The sequence below is a fragment of the Capra hircus genome, chromosome 3 (assembly GCF_001704415.2).
Source record: "Capra hircus breed San Clemente chromosome 3, ASM170441v1, whole genome shotgun sequence".
Taxonomy (NCBI): domain Eukaryota; kingdom Metazoa; phylum Chordata; class Mammalia; order Artiodactyla; family Bovidae; genus Capra; species Capra hircus.
Window position 1 is genome coordinate 105,447,886 of NC_030810.1, and position 26,974 is coordinate 105,474,859.

Genomic DNA, 26,974 nt, shown 5'->3' on the forward strand with positions numbered 1-26,974 from the left:
CAGTGGAAACAGTGTCAGACTTTATTTTTGGGGGCTCCCAAATCACTGCAGATGGTGACTGCAGCCGTGAAATTAAAAGATGCTTACTCCTTGGAAGAAAAGTTATGACCAACCTAGACAGCATATTGAAAAGCAGAGACATTGCTTTGCCAACAAAGGTCTGTCTAGTCAAGGCTATGGTTTTTCCTGTGGTCATGTATGGATGTGAGAGTTGGACTGTGAAGAAGGCTGAGCGCCAAAGAATTGATGCTTTTGAACTGTGGTGTTGGAGAAGACTCTTGAGAGTCCCTTGGACTGCAAGGAGATCCAACCAGTCCATTCTGAAGGAGATCAGCCCTGGGATTTCTTTGGAGGGAATGATGCTGAAGCTAAAACTCCAGTACTTTGGCCACCTCATGCGAAGAGTTGGCTCACTGGAAAAGACTCTGATGCTGGGAGGGACTGGGGGCAGGAGGAGAAGGGGAGGACAGAGGATGAGATGGCTGGATGGCATCACTGACCCGATGGATATGAGTCTGAGTGAACTCCGGGAGTTGGTGATGGACAGGGAGGCCTCGCGTGCTGCGATCCATGGGGTCGCAAAGAGTCCGACATGACTGAGCGACTGAACTGAACTGAGATGAGAGTGAGGCAAGCGGCGAGGCTGAAGATAATGAGCAGAGCCTGGGTCAAGGAGGGCTTTACACTCCAGCTCAAGGAATTTGGACTTTATCCTGAATAAAGTCAGGGAGTCTGAAGTCTTGTAGAAACACGCCAAGGTTTACATTTTGGAAAGATGGCTGTGGTTTAGGGAGGAGACAGGATCAGAACAGAAGCAAAGGTGGAAGCAGGAAGACTGGCCGGAGGCTCCTGCAGCTCCTCAGGCGAGGCCTGAAGGTGCGACATCAGAACCTCGGAGCTGGGGAACCCCGTGGCGGTCCGGTGGTGAGGACTCCCTGCTCTCACTGCTGAGGGCCCGGCTTGGGGGAGCTAAAATCCCACAAGCCGCGTGTCATGGCCAAAAAAACAAAACAGAAAGAACCACAGGAGCTGGATGCGGTGGGCAGAATGGAGAGAGATTCTGGATCCAGAGGACTTTGTGGGGGTTGCTCACCAAGGGAGACAGAAAGGGTGAGGCTGAGGAGGAGGCACAGGGCGGGGCTGGGCTGGTGGTGGGGAGGCCTGAGGAGCTCCACGTGGGACATCCAAGGAGGGATGGCAAGTGTGGGAGCTCAGCAGGCACCCCTGCCCTGGGAATCTTGCACGGCCTCTCCCGAGAGCCGTCTGGAGTGGAAGGGCCCCTCACCTTTGGCCCGGGCTGGGCTTCCCTTTCCCTGGCCTCTCCTGGATAGGCTGGGACTTCCTGGCCCAGGGACACCCTGGGGGCCAGGCCTGCGGGATCCTCCCCAGCCCAAAGGGGGAGAGCCCAGCTCCGGGGAGGCAGTTCTGGGGAGGCAGCAGTGGAGGCGATGAGTTCAGGGAGCTCCGCCACCACTCCCACCTCCTTGGGCCTCTGGCCTCAGCTGTGGCCTCGGCAATGGATTCTGAGGAGGAGGCCAGAAGGCCGCTGTCTGGGCCTGGGCTACACAGGGGCACAGGGCGCAGCAGCCGCTCTGCAGCAGCTTTGGCTGCAGCCGTGTGAATGGGCTCACTTCCCTCACGTGAGCATCTCAGTGTTTGGAAGCTGAATTCTCCTTGTCTGAGGTGTTCCCTTGCGGCTAGACTGCCGCACACTGGTCTGCCCCAGCCCGGGACACGTCTCCATCTCTAGACGGCTCCTGCAGTGGTACCTCTCTGCCTCCTTCAGCCCGCCCTTTGCCCTCCCTCATTAAGTATGGTTTCTATGAGAATGTGACTTGAATTAACTCTTGGGAGAAAAAAAAATCACAGAAATCAGGAAAGGGGGGCCATGGGGAGGGGTCAGTGAGTCATATTTCCATGTGTATTTTTCAAACTTTCCAACGGGAGTTTGGAAAGCAACACTCTTTCCATTGCCAACTTGGACCTGGTCCGCCAAGGGTCCCTCTGTCTGTTTCTACAGGGCTGTGCCCCGGCCCACCCCTCAGGTCTGCCTTGTTTCCTGGGGTCCCAAACCCTGCTCCCTCTCGGAGGCTCACGCTGTGTGAGCCTGGGCTCCAGGAAGTACCCCCTGGGGAGGCGCCTCGGTCTCTTCTCTGGTGTCACTCCATAGTGAAGGCCCTCCATCTACCTCCATTACAGGGTGGACCCATGGGGCCTGCAGTCACTCTGGCCGACCCTTCGACCCTCAAGAACCTCCATCAGCGCCAGGGAGCCTGGGCCCGGAACTGCCTCTCTGCCCCAGCAGCACCCTCTTGGTGCCCTTCCCTCCCCTTCCTGTGCCCCAATTTCCAGAGGGTCTGAACCCACTGACCCCCAAAGAGAAGCCCTGCAGAGCAGAGACCTCACCCTGAGAAGGTGGGTAAAAAGAAGAGAGCCCCTGTTACGTGTCAGGCCATGAGCCGGGCCCGTGGCATGTCTTCTGTCCTGGGGAGTGGTGTCAGGACGTCTCTTCTGCATAAGGAAATCGGGGCTCAGCCAGGGCAATGGATGGGAACTTCGAGGAGGGTTGGGAGGTCATCTCAACCCCTTCTTGCAGGCTGTGAGCCCTCCCACCCTTCCCCAGAGCTCCCATCTGCTCCCCTGAGGGTCCTGGGCTAGCGGTCCTCCCCTGTCCCCTCCCAGCTTCTGACTAATTCTTTCTGGCAGCAGTTGTATGCCCAGCCCCCCACTGTGCCCATGCCAGCGACAGCCCACATCACATGGGCCACATCTGGCTCCATTTGAGCACACCCTCGCCTCCTCTGCCCTCCCCCTCCTCTGCCCAGGGGCCAGGACAGGAGGGACTCCTGAGAATCCCTCTTCTCTGGGTCTAGCAGCCCCCAGTTGCCTGCCCTTGCATAGCCTCTAATGGAGTCACTTCTTCCCCGCCTTTCCGCCTCCGCATCCTCTCTTGCAGCCTGCACCCCCTGGACATCTTGACTCCATCCTTCAGCATCCTTTGCCTCACTGTATCCTGACTGCTTGGACCATCCTTCTCTCCAGCCTCCACTGAACAACAGATTGGGAAGGGGAATTTCACAAGGTTTGAGTGGCAGAGATGTCCTAGGGTAGGCAGAAGGCCTGGCAGCCCCGGGATGAACTTGCCCCTAGCCCAGCCCTCTGTCCTCTTACCAGCTTGGGGTTTGGTGGGGGCGGGGGGGTGGACATTGGTAGGGGTGATTCCAGGATATGTGTGCTTGAAGGGATGTGGCCACGCCTGTGTGGTGGGGGTGGAGGGCTGAGGAGAACAGTGTGGCTCACCCTCTCTTTTGTGAGGATGGGAGGAGCCTGGAAAGCCCTCTAGCTACTGGCTTTCCTCCTCCTTCCTCCTTACTTAGCAACTGTTGCCTGGTAAATATTTGCCCCACCAGGATCTGGGGCTGGAGTGCTGGCGTCAGCTTGGGCAGCTGCCCCTCTCCTCAATTCCTGGGCTCCCCCTCTGCCCAGCTTGCCACTCCTCCTGGTGCCCCCTGGCCTGGGCTCTAGATCTGATCCCCTTACCCCTTGCCTCAAAGCTCAGTTCTTCGTCTCTCATGGTAGACTTCTTCCCTAACCTCCTTCCTTTACTTGTATCTCTCCCTCATCCCCACTTACCCTCTGTGCTCACCTCTCTCTGGTCCATCCTCCATCTGTAGGCCACTAAGGTGAGGGCAGCCCCCCCCCCCCGCCCCAAACCGAGCCAGACAAGTCCCCTTCCCTTACCCCACTATACCCACTGAGAGTCCAGCCTGGCTAAAGCTTCAGGTACATCATTGGTGCTCACTGAGCCCCAGGACCTTAACTGTTTGCTGCAACAGGAAGTGTGCCCCCACCCCTAAACCCTAGCTGAGATCCCTGAAGCTCCAGGCAGAGGGAAGAGAGGGGATATGGGATGTTTTGATGGACACCTCGACCATCCTCCATTCCCAGGCCAGGAAGCTCCGCTTTGGGAAGCCAGGACCATTTTCACCTCCTCTGGGGATGAGATTGAGGGAATCCTGGCCAAGAGGAAACAGATGCCCCCTCCGCCCCTCCCTGGGCAGCCTGGGAGCACAGCCTCAGCCCATGCATCCTGTCTCTCCCGACCAGCCCCTGCTGCCCCACCCTGCTCCAGTGGTTTCCCCATTACCTGTTACTCTGATGAAGAGCCCCTCAAGGGTCGAGGGCCAAAGTGAGGTGGGCTCTCAGGGTGCCCTGTAAGCTTTGGATTTACTGGACAAAGAGGGCAAATGGGGTGCTACTCTGGGGCAGGCCTGTGGGCGGCATAAGGATGGTGGGACAGGGCAATCCGGGGAGTTCGACCAAGGAGGGTCTAGAAATGAGAGGTTGGTCTGTGTGGTGCCCTAACTCCTCCCAGCTCCGAAGTTCTGGCTTCTAGGCAATGAATGATGAAGCATTGGCCCAACACAGTCCCTCCCCCACCCATGGCGCCTCTCTCCAGGAGCTCTTGATCTTGGCAGAGACGCTGCCGAGCCACCTGCCCCACCTGGCAGCCCAACCGCTTCTCCAGAAAGAACCCTTTGCTCGGTCCACCCTCCAGGAAATCTGCAGATTAACACCATCTTCCTTTCAAGAATTCACCTTCCCAGTGGATCCCCCTAGTGTGAGTGCCTGGTGGGAGAGGGGGGTAGCCTTCAAAGTGACCCAGGAGCTCAAGGACTGGGGGGACTGGGGCCTCAGGTGGGTTTCTAGTGAAGGTGATGAAGGGGAAGCTCAGGGACCCTCAGCTGCACAGGGGTTCCCAAGACCCTCAGAGGAGTCTGCCCATGTTTCCACATGGTCATATATCTGTGTAAAATCTGTAAAAGATATTCTTATATTTTAAAAAGAGACTCCCCACAAAACTTGGATGAACGTGTAGGGAGACCAGTTGTTGGGTTTGCCAGGACCTGCCCTGGTTTGAGCACCACCACTCCCGTCTTAGGAAACTCCCCAGTGCTTTGCAAACAGGACAGGCGGCTACTCCAGTTTCAGGGCCCCACTCTGTGGTCAGCGGAGGGTAACAGGGGATCCTTTTCTGCCTCACCTTCTGGAAATGTATGAGTGTAAAAGGCTCGGGGACCCTGCTCTTCCAGTCCCAGCCCTGGAGTTGTGGAGCTTCTGTTTGTTTCCTTGACAACAGGGAGAGGAAACCCCCATTTAGGAGACCTGGGAGGCCCCAGCAACCACACACACATACAGAGACGCACAGACTCACAGGCAGCCGCCCACACGCAGGGGCCTGCGTCAGCAGGAGCCGTCAGCACTGCCCGCCTCCGGGCGGGAAGGAGGGAGGAACCACCCAGCCAGAGCCCCAGCCAGCCTACCAGCCCCAGCCGATCAGCCCGGGGCCAGCCGGTCCACATGGCTCCACCCACATCTTCGGTGCCCCGCCCCTACCCACGCCCACCCTCCCCCACCCTCACCTGGTGGGAGGGGCCAAATCTGGGGGATGGCGAGCAGAGAGGGAGCTGTCACTGCGGAATTCCTCTCTGGCCCTAGTCTGGTGTGTATTCTGGTGGGTCCTGTGACAGTTCGGGAAACTAGAGGCTCTCAGGTGGGCGGCTGTCTTGGCCCATTGGGTGGGGAAGGGGGTTTGAAATGTTGGGCTGGAGCTCCCAGGCAGATCCTCGGATTTTGCTGTTGGATTTGTCTCCTCAGGGTTTGAGCTGAAGAGGTGGGATGTTAGTTGACCTGGAGGCGGACACCTGGGGTTTGAGGCCTCCTTTTGTCACTTGTCGGCTGCGTGGCCTTGAGCAAATCAGTTAACCCGCCCAAGCCTCAATCTCCTCATCTGTATGATGGGGATAATGGTGTTTGTGCGTCTCTAAGAGCTTTGAGACTGTTATGGTAGTAATCTTAATTGTCAAAGGGCCACACCTGGGAGACCTGCTCAGCCAGGTGTGAGGTGTAAAGGACTGGCTCTCTGCCCATTGTCCAGCGGCCCTTTCTGACCAGGCTGTTTCCCTGAAGGAATAGACGTGGACCCTGGCTCAGCAGCCAGCACCCCCACATCAAGGGGATATTAATGCCCTCCCTTGAGGTGCCCTGTGCAGGGTGTTATGTCTCCTGTGGTAGCATATGATGGGGTCAGAGCACTATTTCAGGAGTTCTGGGCAGGCCTACCTGTGTGACCTTGGGCAAATCTTTTCTCCTCTGGCCTTAGAAGCCTATTTGTAAAAAAAGGGGGCTTATTCCCCAGAGCCCTGAGGGCCCTCTGGGCAAGGGATCACCAAGACGGGGTCCCAAAATTTCCCTGCTAGAGAGGCTCTGTCTCTATCATGTAGTATATTAGGCTCTGGGGGTGAGATTTCATTCGAATGAGGAGTTCTTTGCCTTTCCAAAGGACTGTCAAACACACATTCCTTCTAAGGGCCTTCCTGGCTAAACTAAGCTAAATGAATTGCCCACAGCCTGCATCATTCCATCTAGCTGAGTCTGAGTGAGAAGAAGGCAGTCTAATCAGCTGGGCGGCCTGAGGTCAATTTGCCAACCTTTCAGAGTCTGGGGGTTTTGGTACATAATATGCCAATAATAATACCTCCTTCCTAGGGCTTAGGTGGAGATTAAGTGGGATCAGCCCCACACAGCCCCTCACCGGGTGCCTTGTACATGACAACCATTTACAGAACAGGAGAGTCCTTCCACTCTCAAGGTTATAATATTCACCTGTGCACGAGTGACTCAGCAGTTCAACAGGTGTTTTGTGCCAGACCCTGTGATCAAAGAATGAATAAGAAAGGGACCTTCCCTCTGGAACCTACTATAAAAGGATCCTCAAACCATGGCTCTCAGCCAGCTCCCACTTTCCAAATCAGCCTCCACTCCCTAGACCCTCCTCCAGGAGTTCCCCTCTTCCCATCCCTATGGGGGAGTTGTCTCCCCAGTGGCCTAGGATCCATTTGAATGCGTCTCTCCCACTCCTAGACTCCTGTCTAGAATTACAGCTTTGATAGTAAGTGCTTGGGAGAAGGCAATGGCACCCCACTCCAGTACTCTTTCCTGGAAAATCCCATGGACGGAGGCGCCTGGAAGGCTGCAGTCCATGGGGTCACTGAGAGTTGGACACGACTCAGTGACTTCACTTTCACTTTTCACTTTCATGCATTGGAGAAGGAAATGGCAACCCACTCCAGTGTTCTTGCCTGGAGAAGCCCAGGGATGGGGGAGCCTGGTGGGCTGCCGTCTGTGCGGTCGCACAGAGTCGGACACGACTGAAGTGACTTAGCAGCAGCAGCAGTAAGTGCTTGGTGTTCAAAGTCAAGTCCACCTGTATTAAAATCTCAGTCCTGCTACTCACCATATGACCTTAGGTAAGTGCTTCACAACTGGAGGTGATTTTGCTCCATAGGGAACACTGGCACTGTCTGAAGATATTTTCGATGGTCATAACTGGGGGCAGAGGTAGACAGAGGCCCAGGGAGGCAGCAAAATGTCCCACAGGGCCCGGACCCTTCCCCACCCAACAAAGAATTGTCTGGCCCAAAAATGTCAATAGTGCACACTTTGAGAATCCCTGCCTTAAAGGAATAATTCAATCTCCCTGGGCTTCCGTTTCCTCATCTATAAAATAGGGCTAATAACAGTACTTACCATGTAGAGCTATTTATTGTATAGGTTCAACACAGTAATGCAGATACCTAGTGCCTCATAATAGTAGGTACTCCACAATGCTCCCCACATGAATCGTTATTAGCATGCCCCTCAAAGCCCTCCTCATTTCACCCTTCTGCTGAGCCCACTGTTTCACTTGCTGCCTCTGACTCCTTCCTTGCAGGTCTCAAGGCCTCCCTTCTCTCCTCCTTGAGCCCAGCCTTATCAAGCAGCCAGATTCCCTCCCGCCGGTCTCCATCCCTGAGCCAGGTGGCTGCCTCCATCTCCCTCTTCTCCAGTCCTGCCTTTGCTCCCACACTTTCCCACCTCACCTCTAGTGTCTGCCTGCTCAGCTGAGCTGTGTACCCTCCTCAGCTTTTTCCCACGTCAGCACCTCTGTACAGAATTCCTCCCAGCACCAGTCCACCCCAACTTCTCCCACACGTCCCATCAAAGAGGCATAAGATAGTGAAGGAATCCTGGTCCAGGCCACCTCTTCCATGTTCTGGGCTCGGCCTATTAATGTCTAGTTTGGGGAAAGTCAGCCTCAGCAGTAAAACAGGGAAATGATTCCCAGCCCATAAGGTGGTTCTGTGGGCCAGATTGGGCATGTTTGTGAAAACACACTAAACAGTGTCAAAGTGCCAGTTACCCAGTTTGTTGAGCAGTATCCTATGTGCGTGCATGTGCGCATGCTAGGTCACTTCAGTTGTGTCCGACTCTTCGTGACCCTCCGGACTGTAGCCAGAAAGGCTTCTCTGTCCATAGGATTCTCCAGGCAAGAATACTGGAGTGGGGTTGCCATGCCCTCCTCCAGGGGATCTTCACCAGGGATTGAACCTGTATCTCTTGTGACCCCCGCATTGGCAGGCAGGTTCTTTAACACTGAGCCACTGGGGAAGCCCCAGCAAACTAATTTTGTCTTTTATTTATGGACCATCTCTCTCCACTTGGATGTCAGCTCCCTGAGGGTTGGGATTCTGACCTGTTTTATTCACTGCTGTCTCCCTAGTGTCTAGAGCAGTGCCTGGCACACAGTGGGTATTCAATAAATCTTTGTTGGATGAGTGAATTCACTGTGTGCATAAGGCACTTCTGTAAAGCCTGAAACCTATCTCCTCCAAGAAGCCTCCCTTTAAATGCATGTTACTTAATCATGGCAGCATCCCCATGTTATAGACGAGGAAACAGGCTGAAAGAAAAGATAGAATGTGCCCAGTCAGTCAACTGAGAAGTGGCAGGGCCAGATGCATTTGTTCATTTAAGGAACACTGAGCACCTCCTGAATGCAGGCACTGGGCCAAGTGTTAGGGACACAGATGTCCAGGATGCTGTGGGAAAGAGGAGGGTCCCCTCCCCAAGGTCGTTGGTCTTCAAGACAAGTGTCTCTTCCACTGCCCAACAATTGTATTCTGATAGCTGGACCCTTGCACTCAACAACTATATTCTAATATCACTTACTAATGTTCCAGCTTCCAGGCTTCTGGAACCCATTTGAAATTCATTATCCAGTTCAGGGTTCTATGCTGCTCTTTAACCCCTTGTGCTTGGTATCGCCTCTTCCTGTTTTCCCTACCGGTGGACAACTCCCTAGAGAGCAAACATAGTAGCTCAACCCTCATTTCTTTGATAGCCACTCTGCCCCTGTTATAGATGAGGAAGCTGAGGCCCAGAGAATTCAGTAGCAGACCTGTCATCACGTGGCCAAGTGAGAGATAGGATTGGAAACTGGTCTCCACCCAGACACAACTCTTGCCAGCCCTCATCCCCAGCAGGCTCCACTCCTCTGGACCTGGCCTTCCCTGCCTTCTGCTTTTGCTGGGACTGACCATCTACACCCTGGCAGGGGGAGAGCAGATGATGACATCTGGGATTCAGAGTTAGGCCTGAATATTTAGGGTAAAGGCCCCCTTTGAAGTTCAGGTTTAGGACTGAGGCCATTGTGGTAGTGGTGGTGGTGAACCCTTTGGAAAGCGAGAAACTTAGGGTGAGAATCCCTTCTCCTTTATCCTGCCTCTTTTCTCAAAGATGGGGAGGTCTGAGAGAGGAAGGCTTAAGTGTGATTTTGCCTCCCCAGCCAGGAGGGGAAGTCAGGCCAGGCCAGGCAGGGACTGGGTGGGGCAGAGGCCGGAGAGCCCTCTGGAGGGGGGCTGAGGCAGTGGGAACAGCCACTGTCCCTCACGTTTCACTGGCTCATTCACCCCACCTCTCGTTCTGACTTGGGGAACACAAGAGGGAGAAACAGGGAGAGACTTTTTGTTTTGTCTGGGAAGCTGAAGGTGGGTGCCCCACCCTGAGGAAAGGGGCTGCAGGGAGGGGAACCATATCGCAGGTCCCCCAACTCTGAGTATCCTGGATGCTCACCACCCTGCCCAGTCAACCCCTGGAGATGGAAACCTGCCATCCCTCAGGGAGTGTTTCTCTCCCTGAACACTCAGAGTCCCTGCCTTAATCCTGCCCCAGCTCCAGAACAGAAGACCTGTCCAGCCCTGTTTCTCTGTGTATCCTGATATCCTGGAGCTGTAGGAGTTAGCAACATAATTTAATTTCCCCAGTTCCTCATCAGAGACTAAGCCATGAGACGCCCAGGGTCAGGGCAGGAAAGCACATGGGTTCTGGAGCCTCAGCCTCTGCCACCTCTTAGAGGTGATGAGATGAGATGGTTGGTGGGGCCGGGGCCCTGATGGGAGTGGGGAGTAGGAGGCTGATTAAAGGGGTCTCCCGCGAGTCCTGAGGATGGAAGCTCAAGGACGTGGATGATCCTGTTTTGTGAGAGGGCCTGGCCCCTCCCCGGAGCCAGTGGCAAAGCAGACCTGGTCAGAGAGGAATGTGGAGATAAGTGCGGTGCTGGCCCAGCAGTCAGCAAGGCTGTGGGCGCCTTTGCTGTCTTCACCCCCATCACCCCCCTTTTCTGGCTGAAACCAGGATAGAGACCCAAAATTGGCTGTCCAGCCCCCAGCCCTGCTCCCCCTTTCAGGCCCGTTTGGGAACCACAAAAATTTGGGACCTGGTGTCCTGGCAATGTGATGAACGCATGCACAGCTCTGGGATCTGTTTTAAATTATCCATTAAAATAAGTACAGTCCTGGAAAAAAAAATAAGTACAGTCCTGGGGTTGGTGGGCTGGGCTGGGCTGGGCCGAGGACTAGAAAAGGACCAAAGCTGGGAGGAACCTCAGGCAGGCTCTTTTTCCGACTGCTGGGGTCCAAAGGAAGGGGATGGGGTGGGCAGTACTTGGGTCCTATTCTTGACCTTCTCTGGGGCCTCGGGGTTGTTCTTTGGGTCTACGATCCAATGGTTGATTTCAAAGGGAGATTAAACTGGGGCAGAAAATAGGAAAAGAATAACCCCAAACTCTGGTCCCCACCCTGAATTTGAGGGTGTAAAAGGAACTCAGGATCCAGAACTTTGTGGCAGCTCTCCCTCCAACCACCCCAGGGAACCCAGGCGTATTTCCCCACCCCACCCTGGCATACTGAGATGTGGCTTTGAATGGACTGCCCACTCATGGAGGTGGGGGGTGGGGGAGTAGGGGTGACTCACTATTACTATGGGGAGGAAAAGGGGGGCCAGTGGTGGAAGAGTGAGTCACCCTCATGGGCACCAGCCTCAGCCTCCCCCCACCTTCCTGGATCTGCCTGCCTGGCGCCCTCCCTTGCTTTGTGCCTACTGCCCCTCTTCCCCCTGCCCTTTGCCCACCCAGCCTCACCCCTTGGCTCTGCCCGTTTCCCCCTCTAAGGCCAAAGGCAGTGGGGGCAAGCTTTCAGCTTGGATCGCTGAGCAGGTAGAGACCTAGAGACGAGCTTCAGGGAAGCCCCAGGCACGTGGGGGTGCCTGAGGGAGGGTAGGGCCCTACCCCGGGCCGTCGTCTCCCCTGCTCACCCCTCCCTCTGCCACCCCTGTGGGTTAGCGACGGCCCCTTTAAGAGAGTGGCCCCTCCTCCCATTCCCTAGACCTATTAGAGCCTTTGCCCGGGAGCCGGTGACTCAGAGTGTTCGCAGGAGCTCCGCATCCACACCGGCCAACCCAGATCCCGAGGTCTGACAGTGCCCGGCCCAGATCCACAAGCCTGCCAGGAGCCAGCCGAGAGCCAGCCGGCCGGCGCGCTCCTACCCCAGCAGTCTCTGTCCTTCGGCCTGAACCCCGCGTCCTTCCCGGGACCTCTGCCCCTCGGGCAGTGCTGCCACCCTGCCGGCCATGGAGACCCCGTCCCAGCGGCGCGCCACCCGCAGCGGGGCGCAGGCCAGCTCCACCCCGCTGTCACCCACCCGCATCACCCGGCTGCAGGAGAAGGAGGACCTACAGGAGCTCAATGACCGCTTGGCTGTCTACATCGACCGTGTGCGCTCGCTGGAAACGGAGAATGCAGGTCTGCGCCTTCGCATCACTGAGTCTGAGGAGGTGGTCAGCCGCGAGGTGTCTGGCATAAAGGCCGCCTACGAAGCCGAGCTGGGGGATGCCCGCAAGACCCTCGACTCGGTGGCCAAGGAGCGCGCCCGCCTGCAGCTGGAGCTGAGCAAAGTGCGAGAGGAGTTCAAGGAGCTCAAGGCGCGGTGAGTGCCCCAGGTGGTGGCGTGGGGCCGGGAGGAGCACCGAGGGCAGACGGACTGCCGTCCCTGCCTGGGCTCCAGGCCGTTGATAACTTTGCCGTATAGTTTCCTCCCTCCCGGAACTGCCCCCAGTGAGTGCCTGGCAGTGCCAAGAGAAATTGTCAAGACAGGACTGAGAAGGGAGAGGTCTCTGGGAGAGGGTGGGGTATACAAGGAATGGCGGGGTTCATCAGGGCCAAGTAGGAGCTGGTGGCAGGCCCGCAATCTGTCAGGGTGGGATTTGCCAGTCATCTGGGGCCTGAGAGAGGGCCTTGAGCAAAGCCGAACTGGCCTTGCCAGGTCTAAGACATCTAGGCGCCCAAGACACTTAGGAGTGGGTGAAAGGGTCCTGTTGGAACTTTCTTGGCAGCCTTGGCACCGTGCCAACTTTGCCCAGCCTGTCTCTGAAGACATGACTCCCACTAAAACAGAGCTCCTAGGCTGGGAGATGTCCAGTGGTGCCAGAGAGAGGTCACCAAAGCCGGGTGACCCCCTTTTCCCCCTGCAGGGGCACAGCGATGGCCCCCACTGCACAACCCTTTCCCGTGCTCCTGTTAAGAGTTTTGAAGTGTTCCTTTACTCCCTGCATGTCTGGGACTTCCCCTGGCCTCTGACAGGCCCACCGATCAGCTCTAGGAGAGCCGCTCCCCCGCAGCTCCCACAGCCCTTGGCCTGCTTGGCCCAGGAATGCAAGGGAGGGAGGGAGACGGAGGGCAGAGGCTCCCGGCTCAGGAAGTTGTGTTATGTATGCCCAGGTCTGTACCTCCCCTTCCCCACCTCCCCACCCTCACCCTCTGCCTAGTCCCTCCCTGCCTCCCTTCTTGGGGTGAGCCACTTTCATTTTCCCGGCCAAGCCTAGCAGCCTCTGCTCTGGCCGGCCCTCTCAGCCACTGGGACTTTTTTTTTTTGTTATTGTTCTTTGCCTTATTAAACTCCTGGAATACTGTGACATTTTTGAAATCCAGCCGTTGGAAGACTCAGGCCCCTCCTACATTACCCATCCCTGCCCCACCCTACCGCACCCTACTTGTCTCCTCCCTCTTTTCTAAAAAGGCCTTTGGAGCTGGGAAGTTTAGGCCCTCTTCAGCTCCCCAAGGATTTGTTTTCTGAGAAGACCTCAGCCAGAGAGCACTAAGGTGCTTGGAGACCCCTGGCTGAGGCTGTAGTGGTTGGTCTTCTCTTCTTCCGCTTTGCGTCTTCTTCTCCAGGCTCATGCTCTTCTCAGAAGCGCTGTGAATTTGCTACTCTTTATACCCCTTCGCTGGCCCCCAGCCCCTGGCATGGTGGGTGTGGCAGATGTATCATCCCCTAGTGAAGAGTAGATGGAAATGGTGTGGGCAGGCAGGTGACTCTCCCCCGCCACCCCCCGCACCCCCAAGCCCAGGCTTGCCAGGTGTCAGTTCCCTGATCAGACCAGGGATCCAAAGCCAGGAATCCTAACCATTAGGCCACCAGGGAACTCAGAGAGACTATTTCTGTTGAAAGGGATCATTCCTGTCATTGTCCACTAGTGATATGAATAACTTAGTTAACAGGGCAGACAAGAGGCAAGCTAGGGGAGTCCCAGAGAATTAGCCTTCTAAACTAGCTTACCCAGCTACCGAACTACTACCTGGCGGGTCCCTGCCAAGGGCATTCTTAGCAGGTCTTTTTCTGGGGAAGGTGTTGATCAGGGAACAGAACGAGTGGAGTCTATGGTCTCTCGCTAACCCAGCCACGCCAGTCTGTCTCTGCCTCCCGGTGCAGCTGTCCCGGTCTGGGACACCAGGCGGGTGTGCGCGCACGTGGGACAGGGCCGGGGGTGGTGTGTGTACTTGTTATATTTAGCTGCCTGCCTCTCCTCTCCCCCACTGATCCTGGCTGGGGGTGCTGGGCTTCCGGAAGAGGGGGGGTGGTTTTGCACACCTGGATCCTAGGCGGATAGGAGGCTGGGCGGAGACAAAGAGGGCTCACTTGAGGTTTCTGTCCCCTTCTATGTCCCCAGTGGGAGGAGCAAGGATTTGTTGCTTCCTTTTGTGTCTGCTTTGCTCAGGGTGAGGTGAAGAACGCCATGAAGAATTTGGGAGAGGAAGAAAGGCATTGTCCTAACTCCTCCCACTAAAGCCTAGAGAGAAGGTGTTGTCTGGTTTAATGTTTAATTAGAGCTCAGAGTTCAGGGCCAGGCTTTGGGTTGGGATGCAGAGCTGTCTGTAAGGTTTTGTGGCGATTCCTGGCCCAGCCTGGGTACCTTGACCACACCCAGGGCTTTGGGGCCCCCTCTTATCAGGCTGGGTTACAGGCTCCAAGCAGAAACACTGCTCCTGCCCACAAACACAGACTCACATCCTTTATTCTGGAGCCCAGGGGTTTTGAACACCTACTCGCGGGAAGAAAGAGGTTAAAAGCATCAGAGAAGGCCGGCCTGGGGTCGAAGCTTGGAGCTAGGCCCCATCCCAGGCAGGACAGCTGGGTGGATGACTCAGATACTGCCCCCCTCCCTCCCACCCCAGTGGCTTTGCAAGAGACAGGGTGGAGGCAGCAGATGTCTTAAAGGGAGGGGTGGGGGCCTGAGTGTCTGCACCCCTGCTCGCCGCTCCCCACTGCATCCTGGGATCCTTTTCTGCCTTCTTCCTTAGGTCGTGGTCTGGAACTGGGGCTCCTGACAGACCATGTACACAAGTAGTCCTAGAGCAGAGTCCAGAGTTATAGGCTTGGGCTGCGGGTTGGTGCCAGGGTCTGCATCTTCCCAAACGGAACTGGTAGAGGAAGGCTGAGTCAGAAGTGGGGAGATCCCAGACCCACAAAGCAGAAGCATCCCTTTCCCCTGAACAAGGCCTTGGGTGCCCGACAACTTCCTGAATTGCCCGCCTTACATGATGGCTTCAGTCAGGACATGGAGGGACCTGCAGGCCCAGGTTCTTCCAAGCTCTCATCAGGATAAGAACAGGGAAAACCAGAGAGGTGCGAAGGCTTGTCCCGTGTCACACAGCCAATGAATGACAGGCCTGGACTTGAGCACACGTCTTTTGACTCTCATTTGAGTGCTCCTACCATTAAACCTTGGGCTTCCCAGGTGGTGCTAGTGGTAAAGGACTTGCCTGCCAATGTGGGAGACATAAGAGATGCCAGTTCGATTCCTGGGTCGGGAAGATCCCCTGGAGGAGGGCATGGCAACCCACTCCAGTATTCTTGCCTGGAGAATCCCCATGGACAGAGGAGCCTGGGGGCTATAGTCCATAAGGCTGCACAGAGTTGGACACAACAGAAGTGACTTAGCATGCACACACACACACACACCATTAAACCGCACTTCTCTAGCTTCAGGGACAGGTTGGAGGATGTGGAAGGAGGGTTGGGGTGACTGAAGTGCACCCCTGCACTCTGGAGATTCTGCTCTGAGGCCAGTGTTGTCTTAATGTTCTGCTGTCCTGCAGGGCCTGTTATCACTTGATCAATAGCCTTTGCCACAGCCCATACCTGGAAAGACCCAGGACCCTTCCAGGCCATGAATCATGAGCTGTGAGAGGCTGGTAACTCCTGTCTTGAGACCGTCTTGGGACTTGTCATAGGAATTGCCTGCGTGGATGTGTAAGAAAGTGTGCCCTTTGGGGATAAGGATAGCGGGGATGGAGGCCTTTGAGGATGCTGAGCGTGCTCCTGGTCATTTCTCCACGCTACCCCTCACCCTGAAGTTCACATTCTTATTCAAATGGAAAGAAGAAAGTACTATTAACCCCGGGGGCTGAGCTGGAAGTACTTGAGAAGCCCAAGAGAAACAAGAAAGACTGTAATTCCTGCTAGGGTCCCAACGATGGCCCTCCCACGGTTGATGCCCCGTCCCTGGCACATCCCCTGGCCTCCAGGGATCTGAGGCTTACTCTTGTACGGAATGAGCCCATTGTCTGCACTCCCAGGCCCACCCCCAGTGATTCAGTAGCTCAGTGTCAGGGCTGAAGGCAGGGACAGCTGAGGGGACAACTGGGAGGAGATGGCTTTACCTACCCACTATGCCCCCTGCTTCCCTGTGCTCCTCCCCCCACCCCCCAGTCTCCCTCCTCCCCAGCCCCTGACCACCTTTAGCAGCTTCAGCAGCCAGGACCAGGTCTGGCCCAGAGGTCCAGGGCAGTTCATTCCATTCTTACCTCCCTGGCCGCTGGAACCCCCACTCCTGAACTGAAGATGACACAGGCTAAGCTCTAATGTTCTTGGAGATGGCGAGGAAAGAGGTTCTATGGGGGAGGCTGCAGGGTCTCCTGTCTCTTAACAAAAGGCAAGGTGATCTACCAACAAACTGACAGGTAGCGTGCGGCAGGGAAAATACCCCTGGCCCTCGGTGTCCTTAGTTCCAGGCTTAGCCCTGCCTCTAAACTGCTCTGTGACCTTGAAGAAATCACCCTCCACCTCTGGATTTCCCTAGCTGTAAAAGAAAGGGGTTAGGGCAGAAGATCTCCAGAGATGCCTCCAGTTCCAAAGTAGTACCATGACCCACAAAGTGAGAAAACAGTTCTCTAAAATACCAAGCTATGCATATAAAAATCAGACATAATTAATGTGAAAATAGTCAATAGCCAATGCTATTCTCAATAGAAATATTTCCCACAAGCTGTGGAATTAAAAGTACTAACACCCTCTTCTCTTTTTCCAAGAAAGTTTGTGACAAACAGGTAATTATTATGACATTACACTCTTGGCTTAGGCTTTGTTTTTATTACTATTAGGAAAGGACACTGTATTTTGAGCATACCTCCCTTGAGGCTGTGCTATGCAGGAGAGTCCCGAGGACCTGTGCTGGAGAAGAAGCAGAGGTTCTGGGGCAGGCAGGCAGGCCTGTTACCTTAGTGCTGGCCGGGATTAGACAGCATGGGCCGGAATCAGAGGGAGGTGCAGGGTGACCTTGAACTGCCCACCTTCTGCTCTTCATGCCCCCATTGAGGCTGGGCTGTGAGGAGGTCTTGTCCCTTAACACTCAAGGAAGGGGATAGTTTGGGAAGGAGGTGGGGCAGAGTAGGGGGCCACACTCCCCTGTCCTTTTGTGAGGAAGCCTGAATCCTGCCTGTCGAAACCAGGAATAATTCTGGCCGAAATCCCAGGCCCAGCAGAGGAGCTGAGTCACGGTAGAGGGCAGAGTAGAGAGTGGACGGGAGACCCTGAATTGTCCAGGCAGAGAAAGAAAGACTGAGGGACGGCCTTTTTTGAAAACTACTTTTCTGAGTGGCAGGAAGAAGGAGGAGGATCTGAATCAGATGGGGGCCAGATGGAGGGGGAACAATACAGGAATCCCTTTGGGGACTGGCTCAGGGAAGTAAGAGACCCTTGATTTCCAGGAGCGCAGTCCCTGGCAGTTCAGAGGGGGATGTTTGGGATTGCCAAGGCACCCCCCCCTTCCTCCTCCCGAAGCTCTGATGACGCTGCCACCCTCTGCCGGCTGGGAGACAGCGTTGCATCTTCCAAGGCTGGAGCTGGAATGCAGCGGGACCAGAACTCCTAGGTCCTCCCCAACTTCCTTTCTCCATCTTGGGGTGCGGCTCCCACCTTCCTCCTGCTGTTGTCAGGGTTAATAACCGTGAGCCACCGGATGGAAGGTTAATACATCCTAAGAAGGGACAACTGAATCGCTTTCTTGTAGGGATGTCGGCCAGTGGCCTCCCTCCCTCCCACACCCAGGACCTCCTACTTCTTCCTAGACCATCCTTCTCCCCTCCATGCCCTGACTTCTTTTGGTCTGTTCCAGGCCTTGGCCTGCATTTTTATGACAACACAGGAATGATTTCTGGAGAGACAGGCCAGGAAGAAGGAAAGTGGAGTTTGGCAGGAGGGAGCAGTTAGTCAGGAAGCCCGCCGCCTGTTGTCCAGGACCCCAGCGCACCGGCCTCGGACTGCAGGCCTCTCCGGCTGCTGCACAATGCCACGTTGATACACCCAGCAGCTGTGACTCAGGCCTGGCCCTGTGCCAGGCCCAGTGCCTCTGCTGGAGTTGCGTCTGAACATGTCAACAGGCCTCCTGTCCCCCTTCTCAGCGCCAGCCAGTTCCCCCATCCCAACCCTCCCTTTGCTTGGAATTAAGACCTGGCTTTGTCTGGGGTGAGGGCTGGGAGCCTAGCAGCTCTGGAAGGGGATCCGAGGGCCCTCGGACCCCGAGCATATGTGGTGGATGTCACGCCCAAGGGAGGCGTGCGGAAGCAGAGCCGTGCCTGCTGTGGGTGCACGTGCCGGGGTGGGAGGGGTGGGGGCGGGGATCCATACTGGGATCCTCCCGTGTACTTTCCAGGTGTGAGACATTCAGACCTTCCACAGGGTGGCATGTGGGGAAGGTTCAAGGGGCTTCTCAGTCCCTAGAACACCTGCCCCTCTCAGTTGATCTCCTTAACGTCTCCTTTCCAGAGAGGGCTGGGGCCTTGAAAGCCAGATTGCGGAACCAAATGTCCCCGCCCTTCCACATCCTGCCCATACCTGAGAGTGATGGCAGACCCACAGACCAGCCTAGAGACCCAGCAGTGGTTCCTCCTGGGAGAGGGAACTGTGGAACCTCATGGCTCCACACACAGCTGTGGTACAGCTGATGTTTGAGGGCTCTTTCGCTAGGTATCTGTGTCATCACTTGGGTACTAGGGTGACTCCTGGCCATTGAGCAGAAGCCCAAGTGCCTCCCGGACACTCTTCCTGGGGGTTTACTGCCTACTTTCTGCGAGCCCTGCACGCATCGTGCCATTTTCTGAGCCTGTCCCCATCTGCTCCGAGTGTCCTCAGGTGACCGGGAGGGCAGGGTTTTAGGGTCTAAGCCTACTCTTCTGCAGGCCTCGGTTTCCCCACCTGTAAAAGGGCAGGAATTGTTCCAGAAGGAGGTTCCCCCTTAGACACCTTGAACATATGAATCTTCTGGCCTCAGGGCATTTGGGGACATACAGAAAAGCCGCGAGACACACTTATAACTGGAAAGAGGATAAACCAGCAGGTAAAACAACAGCTGAGCGGACTTGGAAAAGGAGAGAGAGGTGTGGCTGGGTCTGGAGGCGCAGGGCTCAAACGAAGGAGGCAGGTGTGGGTTTGGATAGGTGGAGGGAGGGAAGAATACATTGAAGTGGGAGGAGTTGCTGGAACAAAAGGAGGGGTGATAGGAACGTGGGGGCTCGGCGTGGGGGCTCGGCGTGGGGTGGCCACAGGAGAGACCCCGTCACCTGGCAGGGAGTCAGCCTGGGAAGAGGTCTAGACGTCTGGGAGGAGAGGGGAGGGCTGGCACTCACTGCTGCACACCCAGCCCTGCTTTGCCCTGCCCAGCCACAGGGGGCTCCCTTTTTTAGTGAGGCAGGAAACGCCAGGCACTCGGGATCTCGGTGCTCCCGCCTCCCCTCCCCCCTCTTCTCCGCCCGTCGATGGGGAACTCCGAGGGCTGGTGAGCCTGGGGCGTGGTCAGCGAGGGGACAGGGGCGGGTCTGAGGGCTCCCTGGCGGGCTGGCCAGGCTCTTCCACTGCCCCTGTGGCCATCTGCCCCGCCCACTGATTATTTTTAGCCCCAGCCGGCTGTCTTTGCTCGCCTAGTGTTCCTCAGCCCAGCGGAGGAAATGAGGGCCTTACCCTCGGGGCCTAGCAAGTTGCTCCCAGCAACCCGGCCCAAACAGGCCTGTGGCCGCCCTGGCTTCCATATCTGGCATCCGAGTTGGGCTGAGGAGGCTGACTCAGCCAGCAGGTCAGCGCCTGGCGCGGTGCCCATGCAGCCCCTTTCCTGCGCCAGGCGCCTTGCTTCCCCCCACCCCCACCCCCGCCCAAGAAGCCCCTAAAGTCCTGCCCTGCAGTGGCCCTGAAGCCCCGCTCCCCTATCCCTCCAGCCTCTGCCTAATAGCACCCCAGCCTGGGAGCTCCCAGCTCTCGTGTGTGTGTCGGCCTTATCCTCTTCCTCTCTGCTCTCCTGCCCTGCCCCACCCGAGTTTTCCCGCCTTCTGCGATCAGATTTGCCAGCCATGGGAAGAGTTCAGAAACAGGATGCCCAACCATTCTTGTATCAGGAGCCCACTGGGATGAACCCACTCCAGTGCTGGAGGAGCCTGGCGGATGGGAGGGAGAGAGTGGGCTCCCTGTGGCGTGGCATGGGGGCCTGGGCAGGACGTGGGTACAGCCAGGGTCTCCCGTGTGAGCACTAGAGGATTTCCTGACACCTGCCCGGGTATTGTCTGCTGGAGGATGAGTCACCTGTGGAGCCCTTGGGTCCCACCCTTCCTAGCTCCCCTTGCCTGCCCTACCCTGTTCTTCCTGCCAGCCCACTGTGGGGCAGCATGTGCCCAACTTTCCCATTGCTGGCCTCCAGTGGACTGGAGCACAGGCAGCACCGCTCCTTGGGCTGAACGCCTGGCCGGTGTCTGCTTGGGGTCCCTGTTAGGGCTGGGGACCCCGACTAAGGAAGCAATGTCAGTTGGAGCTGGTGGACAGGCAAGACTGAGGAGGAGGTTCGGGAGGCGCTGGCTTCTGCACCCCACCCCCAGCCGTCTCTTGCGGGGTGCGTGTGGCTCCTGGCCACAGGGCTCCTGAGGTCTGAGTCATAAGCCCATGGGTGATAGCGGCTGCTTCCCCACAGAGGGGAGCTCCCGGAAAATGACTGAGAAAACCACAAAGGCTCTTCCTTGCTTACCTCTCTGCTCAAGTGGCTTCCCTCATCTGCAGAGTGTATCTCGGTCCTTTCATTGCAACTCTTTTAAGAGCTAATCAGAGTCTCCAGAAGGGGAAGGAAAATCGCCCCCTTAATTTCTTTGGAGACCATTAGCAGGGCAGGGGGAGCCATCCGGCACCTATTCACACCTCTGCTCCCAGACTTGCTGCAGGATCCTGGAGGCGCCCTGGGCAGAGTTCTCTGAGCCTGTTTCCTCCGACACCTAGGACTAGCACCTGTCTCAGTGGGGAAGCTGTGGCAATTCAGTTAATACAGTTTTTAGAGCAAAGAATCGGACACCACTTGGTGGCTGAACAACAGCCATAACGTGTACACAATCAGCTCTGTTTGCTGTCATTATGTGATTACCAGTATTAGTCCTATTAGTATTAATATGGGTATTACTACCACCCCACCTTTGGGAGCGTCCTAACTGAAGAGGTTAGATTGAAGGACAAAATCCTGCAGTTGTCAGGCTGTGAGCCCCCGAGGGCAGGGACCATGCAGCTACATTTTCCTGTGTCAGTGTCTGCCTGGCACTCTCACAGGAAAGGTATTTCCAAGGAGAACTTCTGAAGTTTCTCCTCTGGGTCTGAGGAGGCCATGGAGGCGGGACTAGGGAAGAGACACCCTCGAGAAGTCTTCTGAAAGCGTCATGGTGCTCTGTCCTGCTGCTCCCAGCTCAGGCTGGCTGGATCGGGAGCCCTGTATCCTGCTGGCTCGGTTCTCTCTAGACCTGTGGCTGAGGAGGAGGAGGAGGAGCAGGGGGAGGATTCCTGATCAGCAGCCAGAATTGACTGTGACTCCGCCTGGGTCCCCAGAGCTGCATGCTGTGTTTGACACGGGGTCACTCACCTTCCTCCTCTGTGCCTCAGTTTCCTCATCTGTAAAAGGAGGGGATTAAGCAGAACCTATGCGAAGCTCCTCCCAGTTCTCTTAAGTTCTGAGAGCCTCCCAGCCGTTAGCCTGCAGGGCAGGGAGGCCTGTTCTGGGAAGTCCCTGCCAGCCCTGGAGTCAGCCCAAGGAGCTCGGAATCTTTGTCTGCCGTGTCGCTTCACTTTACCAGCGGTTTTTCTTCTTCTTCTTTCCTCCCCCTGCAGCTGCCTCAGCTTCGGAAAAGTTCTGAAGTCATGGAAAGTTGGGGCTGTGCTCCCAGCCAGGGGATGGGCCGGATGGCAGCCAAAACCTGAGCTGGGTTTTGACTTTATTTTTAGCTTTTCTGGCTAAGACGGAGGAGGGGAGAGCTCCTTCAGGTCTGGAAGGGCCTCTTTTCACAGGAGACAGACATTCTTGCTCTAAACAGCTTGTTCTGAAATGTGGCCAGAGGCCTGGACAGAGCAAGGCTGGGGGTGCTCCCCCGAGATCTTCACGTCCTTCCCCTGCCTGCCGGGGTGGCACTCTGTCCCCCTCGCAGTGGAGCCCAGTTGGAGGGGAGGTGACTCCTGATTGAAGACTTCTAAGCTGGTGGCAGAAGCACACTGCCCCAGTCTTGAGCTCTCCGTCCAGAGCTTCTCCTGCTGGGCCTTCTTCATCCTTCTTCACACTGAATTGCTGGGGCTCCTGGAGCTGCAGGCTTGGTGGCAGGAGAAAAATGTTGGCGGGGCCACTTCTCTGCTTTCCAGGATAGATTTCTTTCTCCCCCTGCCCACATTTGCTTTTCGTTTTTCCCATCTGCCCAAGTGGGTTCATGCTTGAAGTCTGCTGAGTCGCAGATGGCAGCTAGGACTAGGCCCCTGGGCTCTTTCCTTCCACTCCCTGGGTCTAGTGCTTTCTCTCCCCACACATCGGTGAAGGGATCATTCCAACTGGGAAGTTCTTGCATTCCCCAGAGGTCTTTAAGAAAATAGGATCCGTCTATTTCTCCAGGTCGCTATCCAGCAGAAATAATCAGGGGCCCGGAAAGGGAAGGGAGGTGGCAGAGGCCACCCCCTGTTTGAACTGGTTCTAGGTAAAGCTTTACCCAGTTTGAGGAGTGCGGAGGTTCACGGCTGGAGCCCAGATGGACCTGGAGGCCTGGGGTCACATCTGGAACCAGATGCTGGGCTTGTGGTCGATAGGTTGGGCTCAGCATTCTCAGGCTCTGATGAGGCCGAGAGAGAGGAAGCCTGGAACCCTTGTGCTCTGCCCCATCAGGGGACCCAGACAGGGCCTGAGAAAGGAAAAGGTCAACACAATGCCTGCTCGTCTTCATTCCAGGTCTCCCTGAGCTTTGACCAAACTTTCCCTCCCAGCAGTCCCTGGTGTGTAAAGGGACTAGGGCAGGTGACTGACACTTTTAGCACTCAAACTGATAAGCGTCAGGCACACTCAGACCCCAGGGCTAGGAGCCTGGCAGTCTGGATCCCTGCAGAGGAGGAGGCTGGGCTGAATGGAAGGTGGGTGGAGTCAGGGGGAGAAGGTTAAGGCCCTATGTGAGAAGGGGCAGGAGACAAAGGTGGTTCTGTCTCTTTGGAAAGGAATGGGAGGGGAGAGAGGGAAAAGCATTCAGCTCATGGGATTGAGCTTTGCCCTTGGCCCCAGGCACGTTCCTGAGCACTGAGTCATGGGAAGGGTGGAGAAGCAGGAAAGGGGTTTGGGGGGCCTTGGGAGAAGTGGGAGTCCAGCCCCAGAGGCGGGCAGACGCAAACAAACCAGAGCCAAGGATGCCCTCTCCTGGCAGCTTGGGGGATAGCAGAGCCAGGTCCTGCCGCTGACCTCCCAGGACCTGACTTCTCACTCTCCCTGGGAGACCTAACTCTGTCTAGGAACGCAGACTCCTCCTCTTAAAGCCACTCTTTTCTGGCTTCTTCAGCAATTCCAAGAAGGAGGGAGACCTGATGGCCGCCCAGGCCCGGCTCAAGGACCTGGAGGCTCTGCTCAACTCCAAGGAGGCCGCACTGAGCACTGCTCTCAGCGAGAAGCGCACGCTGGAGGGCGAGCTGCATGACCTTCGGGGGCAAGCGGCCAAGGTGAGGCCCACCCGAGACCCACCCAGACGCGGGCACCCTGCTCCCCGCCCAAACGCACACTCACTGCTCCCTCCAGGCATTCTCAGGAGGCGCCTGTCCCACCGCGTCAGAGCCATTCCTGTGTCCTAGCATTGCTGCATCCATCCAGACCACAGTGCTTCCTCCTCTGCTGCCCGTGGTGTCTAGCACCATGAATTTAAAAGAATCCACAAACCGTTTCCATCTGACTTTGAAATGAATCGTGCCTGGCCCTGGAGTCCTCCCGTTTGGCCTTGCTATAGACAGCCGTGACCTCTCTGGAAGATCAGAGGAGAGTGTAGACTGTCCACAGAGCCCTAGTTGGGAGCTGATGGCTGACCATATATGGACGTATGTTTTTAATGTATACGATGGTCTTTACTTTCAAACACTTTGCTGTCGATTCCAGCGTCTAGTCTCATGGTATAAGCTGGGCAACAGAATCAAAGAAGCAGGCTTGTTCCCAATCTCACCGCCACATCTGCTCAGAGTAAGGTCAGGACTAGAGTCAGCCACCAAGCCTCTGTCCAGGGCGCTCTTCCCTGCTAGGCCTTGCCACCAGAGTACACTGTGGAGAGACCGGGAGAAACCAGCAGTTTGGCCAGAAAATCAAGGCTGGGCCATTCTGCTCCCAGGCCCTGCCCCCAGCCCTTCCCAGCTGCACCGCCCAGCTTGTGCTTTCTAAGATGAAGATCTAGGAAAGGTGCACCCCTACTCAGGCTTCAGAGGATCTTTTCGTGGCAGTAAGGGTGCGATCCATGGATCCATGGCCCAGCCCCTGCCTTCCAGTCCAGACACCTCTGCCGTCACTCTCCCCGCAGGGCCCCATCCTTCGGCTTCGGCAGTACTGAGCCTTCCGCAGTGCACATGTGTGCTTTCGTGCCTCTGCGCCCTTGCACTTGCTCCTGTCTGCCCACTCGCCTGTCCTTCAGATCGCAGACTCTGGAGGCCTTCCTACAAGCCCCCCGCTACCACCCCAGGCACACTTTGGTCCCTTCCCTCGTGTTCCTTCTGTACTCTGGGCATATTTCCGTGGCTGTAGCAAAATACAGCTATAGAAAGAGGAGGCACTCTCTATATTTTCATTAGCACAGCAACTCTCCAAGGTCATTACTGTGAAGTAGATGCGTCATCACCTCTGTGGGCATCCAAGGCTCTTGCTCCCTTAGGCCTGTTTCTCCACATACAAAGGGAGGTGCTGGACATGACCCCCTTCTCAGCTTCCTTCCAGCTCTGGTGTCCTATGACCCCCCTCCCTGACCTCTGTCCCCTTCCTCTCAGCTCGAGGCAGCCCTGGGTGAGGCCAAGAAGCAACTTCAGGATGAAATGCTGCGACGAGTGGATGCTGAGAACCGGCTGCAAACCCTGAAGGAGGAGCTGGACTTCCAGAAGAACATCTACAGCGAGGTGGGAACTGTGCCCTGCAGACCGGAGGACTGGGGCTGGGTGGTGAAAGATGTCAGAGCTGGGCTGGGGGATCAGCTGTGTGCAGAGCCCCCCGGCCAGGCTGGCTTGTACTAGTGATGGGGAGTCGGGGTGAGGGCTGGGGGGAGTGGTGGCCAGCCCCCAGGTTAAAGCGGAGCTCACAGTGACTTTGTTCAGTGTTAGGATTGGGCTGGGAGCTCAGCCACTTGGGCCTCATCCTCAAAGGCCTAGTTCTGATTTTGGTCTCTGGGTCCACCCCTTCCAGGAGCTCCGTGAGACCAAACGCCGCCACGAGACGCGCCTGGTGGAGATTGACAATGGGAAGCAGCGAGAGTTTGAGAGCCGGCTGGCGGATGCCCTGCAGGAGCTGCGGGCCCAGCATGAGGACCAGGTGGAGCAGTACAAGAAGGAACTGGAGAAGACCTATTCGGCCAAGGTGCTCATTCTCCCGGGGTTCCCATGCTGCCTCTGTCCCCAGCAGCCCTCCCTGCTGCCCTCCCTGAGATGTCCTGTGGGAGATTGCTCCGGACCTCGGGCTGCAGCAGCGATGTCCTTCTCCGGTCCCTGCCTCCTTCCTGGTTGGTCCCCGCAGCCCTAACCCTGTGCCCTCCCTCCCAGCTGGATAATGCCAGACAGTCAGCGGAGAGGAATAGCAACCTGGTGGGGGCCGCCCACGAGGAGCTGCAGCAGTCCCGAATCCGCATCGACAGCCTCTCGGCCCAGCTCAGCCAGCTCCAGAAGCAGGTGCTGCCCCGCCTCCCCCCCCCTCCCACCGCCCCTCCCCTCCCCATAGGGCAGGCACAGAACATGCCCCCAGGAGCATGGACTGAGTAAGAAGCCTGGGATTTGGAGCCACATGACCTGTTTGCTGGTCCAGGACTACCTCTTAACTCTTGATATTTACCTGCTTGACCTTCACTTCTCAGAGCCTAGGTTTTCCTGTCCTCCCTAACTCAGATCTGCCACAAAACTCAGTGTGAGGTGTTAAAAGTGGAAAAAAAAAAGAGTGAAAGTGTTAGTCACTCAGTCATGTTTGACTCTGTGTGACCCCACAGATTGTAGCCTGCCAGGCTCCTCTGTCCATGGGCTTTCCCAGGCAAGAATACTGGAGAATGGGTAGCCATTCCCTTCTCCAGGGGATCTTCCCGACCCAGGGACTGATCCAGAGTCTCCTGCATTGCAGGCATAGTGAGGTGTTAACAGCATCAATATTGTCGCTGGCTGTGCCATTTGTGGCAGAGGAAATAGGTTCTAGCCTCAAGTTAAGAGATTTCAGTTGGATGTTGAGAAGGACTCCGCAGTCGCCAGCCAGCCACAGCCACATTAGAGCCCATGAAAGGCTCTGATGGGAACCTGAAGACAGGGGTGGGGGGGTGGGAGGGTGTGTGCCCCCGGGGGGTGCCCCACCCCTATCCCTTACCTCTCCATACTCGGGGACCTCGAGAGCTCACCAGACCCCCATTCCCCCTCAACCAGCTGGCAGCTAAGGAAGCGAAGCTGCGGGACCTGGAGGACTCGCTGGCCCGTGAGCGCGACACCAGCCGGCGGCTGCTGGCAGACAAGGAGCGGGAGATGGCGGAAATGCGGGCAAGGATGCAACAGCAGCTGGACGAGTACCAGGAGCTGCTGGACATCAAGCTGGCCCTGGACATGGAGATCCACGCCTACCGCAAGCTCCTGGAGGGCGAGGAGGAGAGGTGGGCTCCGGGGGCGGCTGGGGGAGGCCCCTTCCTCCTGCCTGCCCGCCACCCGCCTTGACGAGGCCCCCTCACCCCTGCCTCCCCCTC

At 56.6% G+C, this 26,974-nt stretch overlaps 1 protein-coding gene across 2 annotated transcripts in view; it reads left to right on the forward strand.

The window, feature by feature from the left end:
* LMNA (lamin A/C) overlaps positions 2,203 to 26,974 on the forward strand; it is a 28,494-nt gene continuing 3,722 nt past the window's right edge. Inside the window, exons 1-7 of one of the 2 annotated variants that reach the window (XM_018046279.1) lie at positions 2,203 to 2,415; positions 11,544 to 12,143; positions 23,588 to 23,744; positions 25,044 to 25,169; positions 25,453 to 25,623; positions 25,806 to 25,931; positions 26,664 to 26,884. In XM_018046279.1, coding sequence (XP_017901768.1) covers positions 11,788 to 12,143; positions 23,588 to 23,744; positions 25,044 to 25,169; positions 25,453 to 25,623; positions 25,806 to 25,931; positions 26,664 to 26,884 — 1,157 coding nt within the window. In that variant the 5' untranslated portion in view covers positions 2,203 to 2,415; positions 11,544 to 11,787. Of the gene's footprint in view, positions 2,416 to 4,516; positions 4,622 to 11,543; positions 12,144 to 23,587; positions 23,745 to 25,043; positions 25,170 to 25,452; positions 25,624 to 25,805; positions 25,932 to 26,663; positions 26,885 to 26,974 lie in introns of those variants that run through there. The other variant, XM_018046280.1, reaches the window with a different exon arrangement.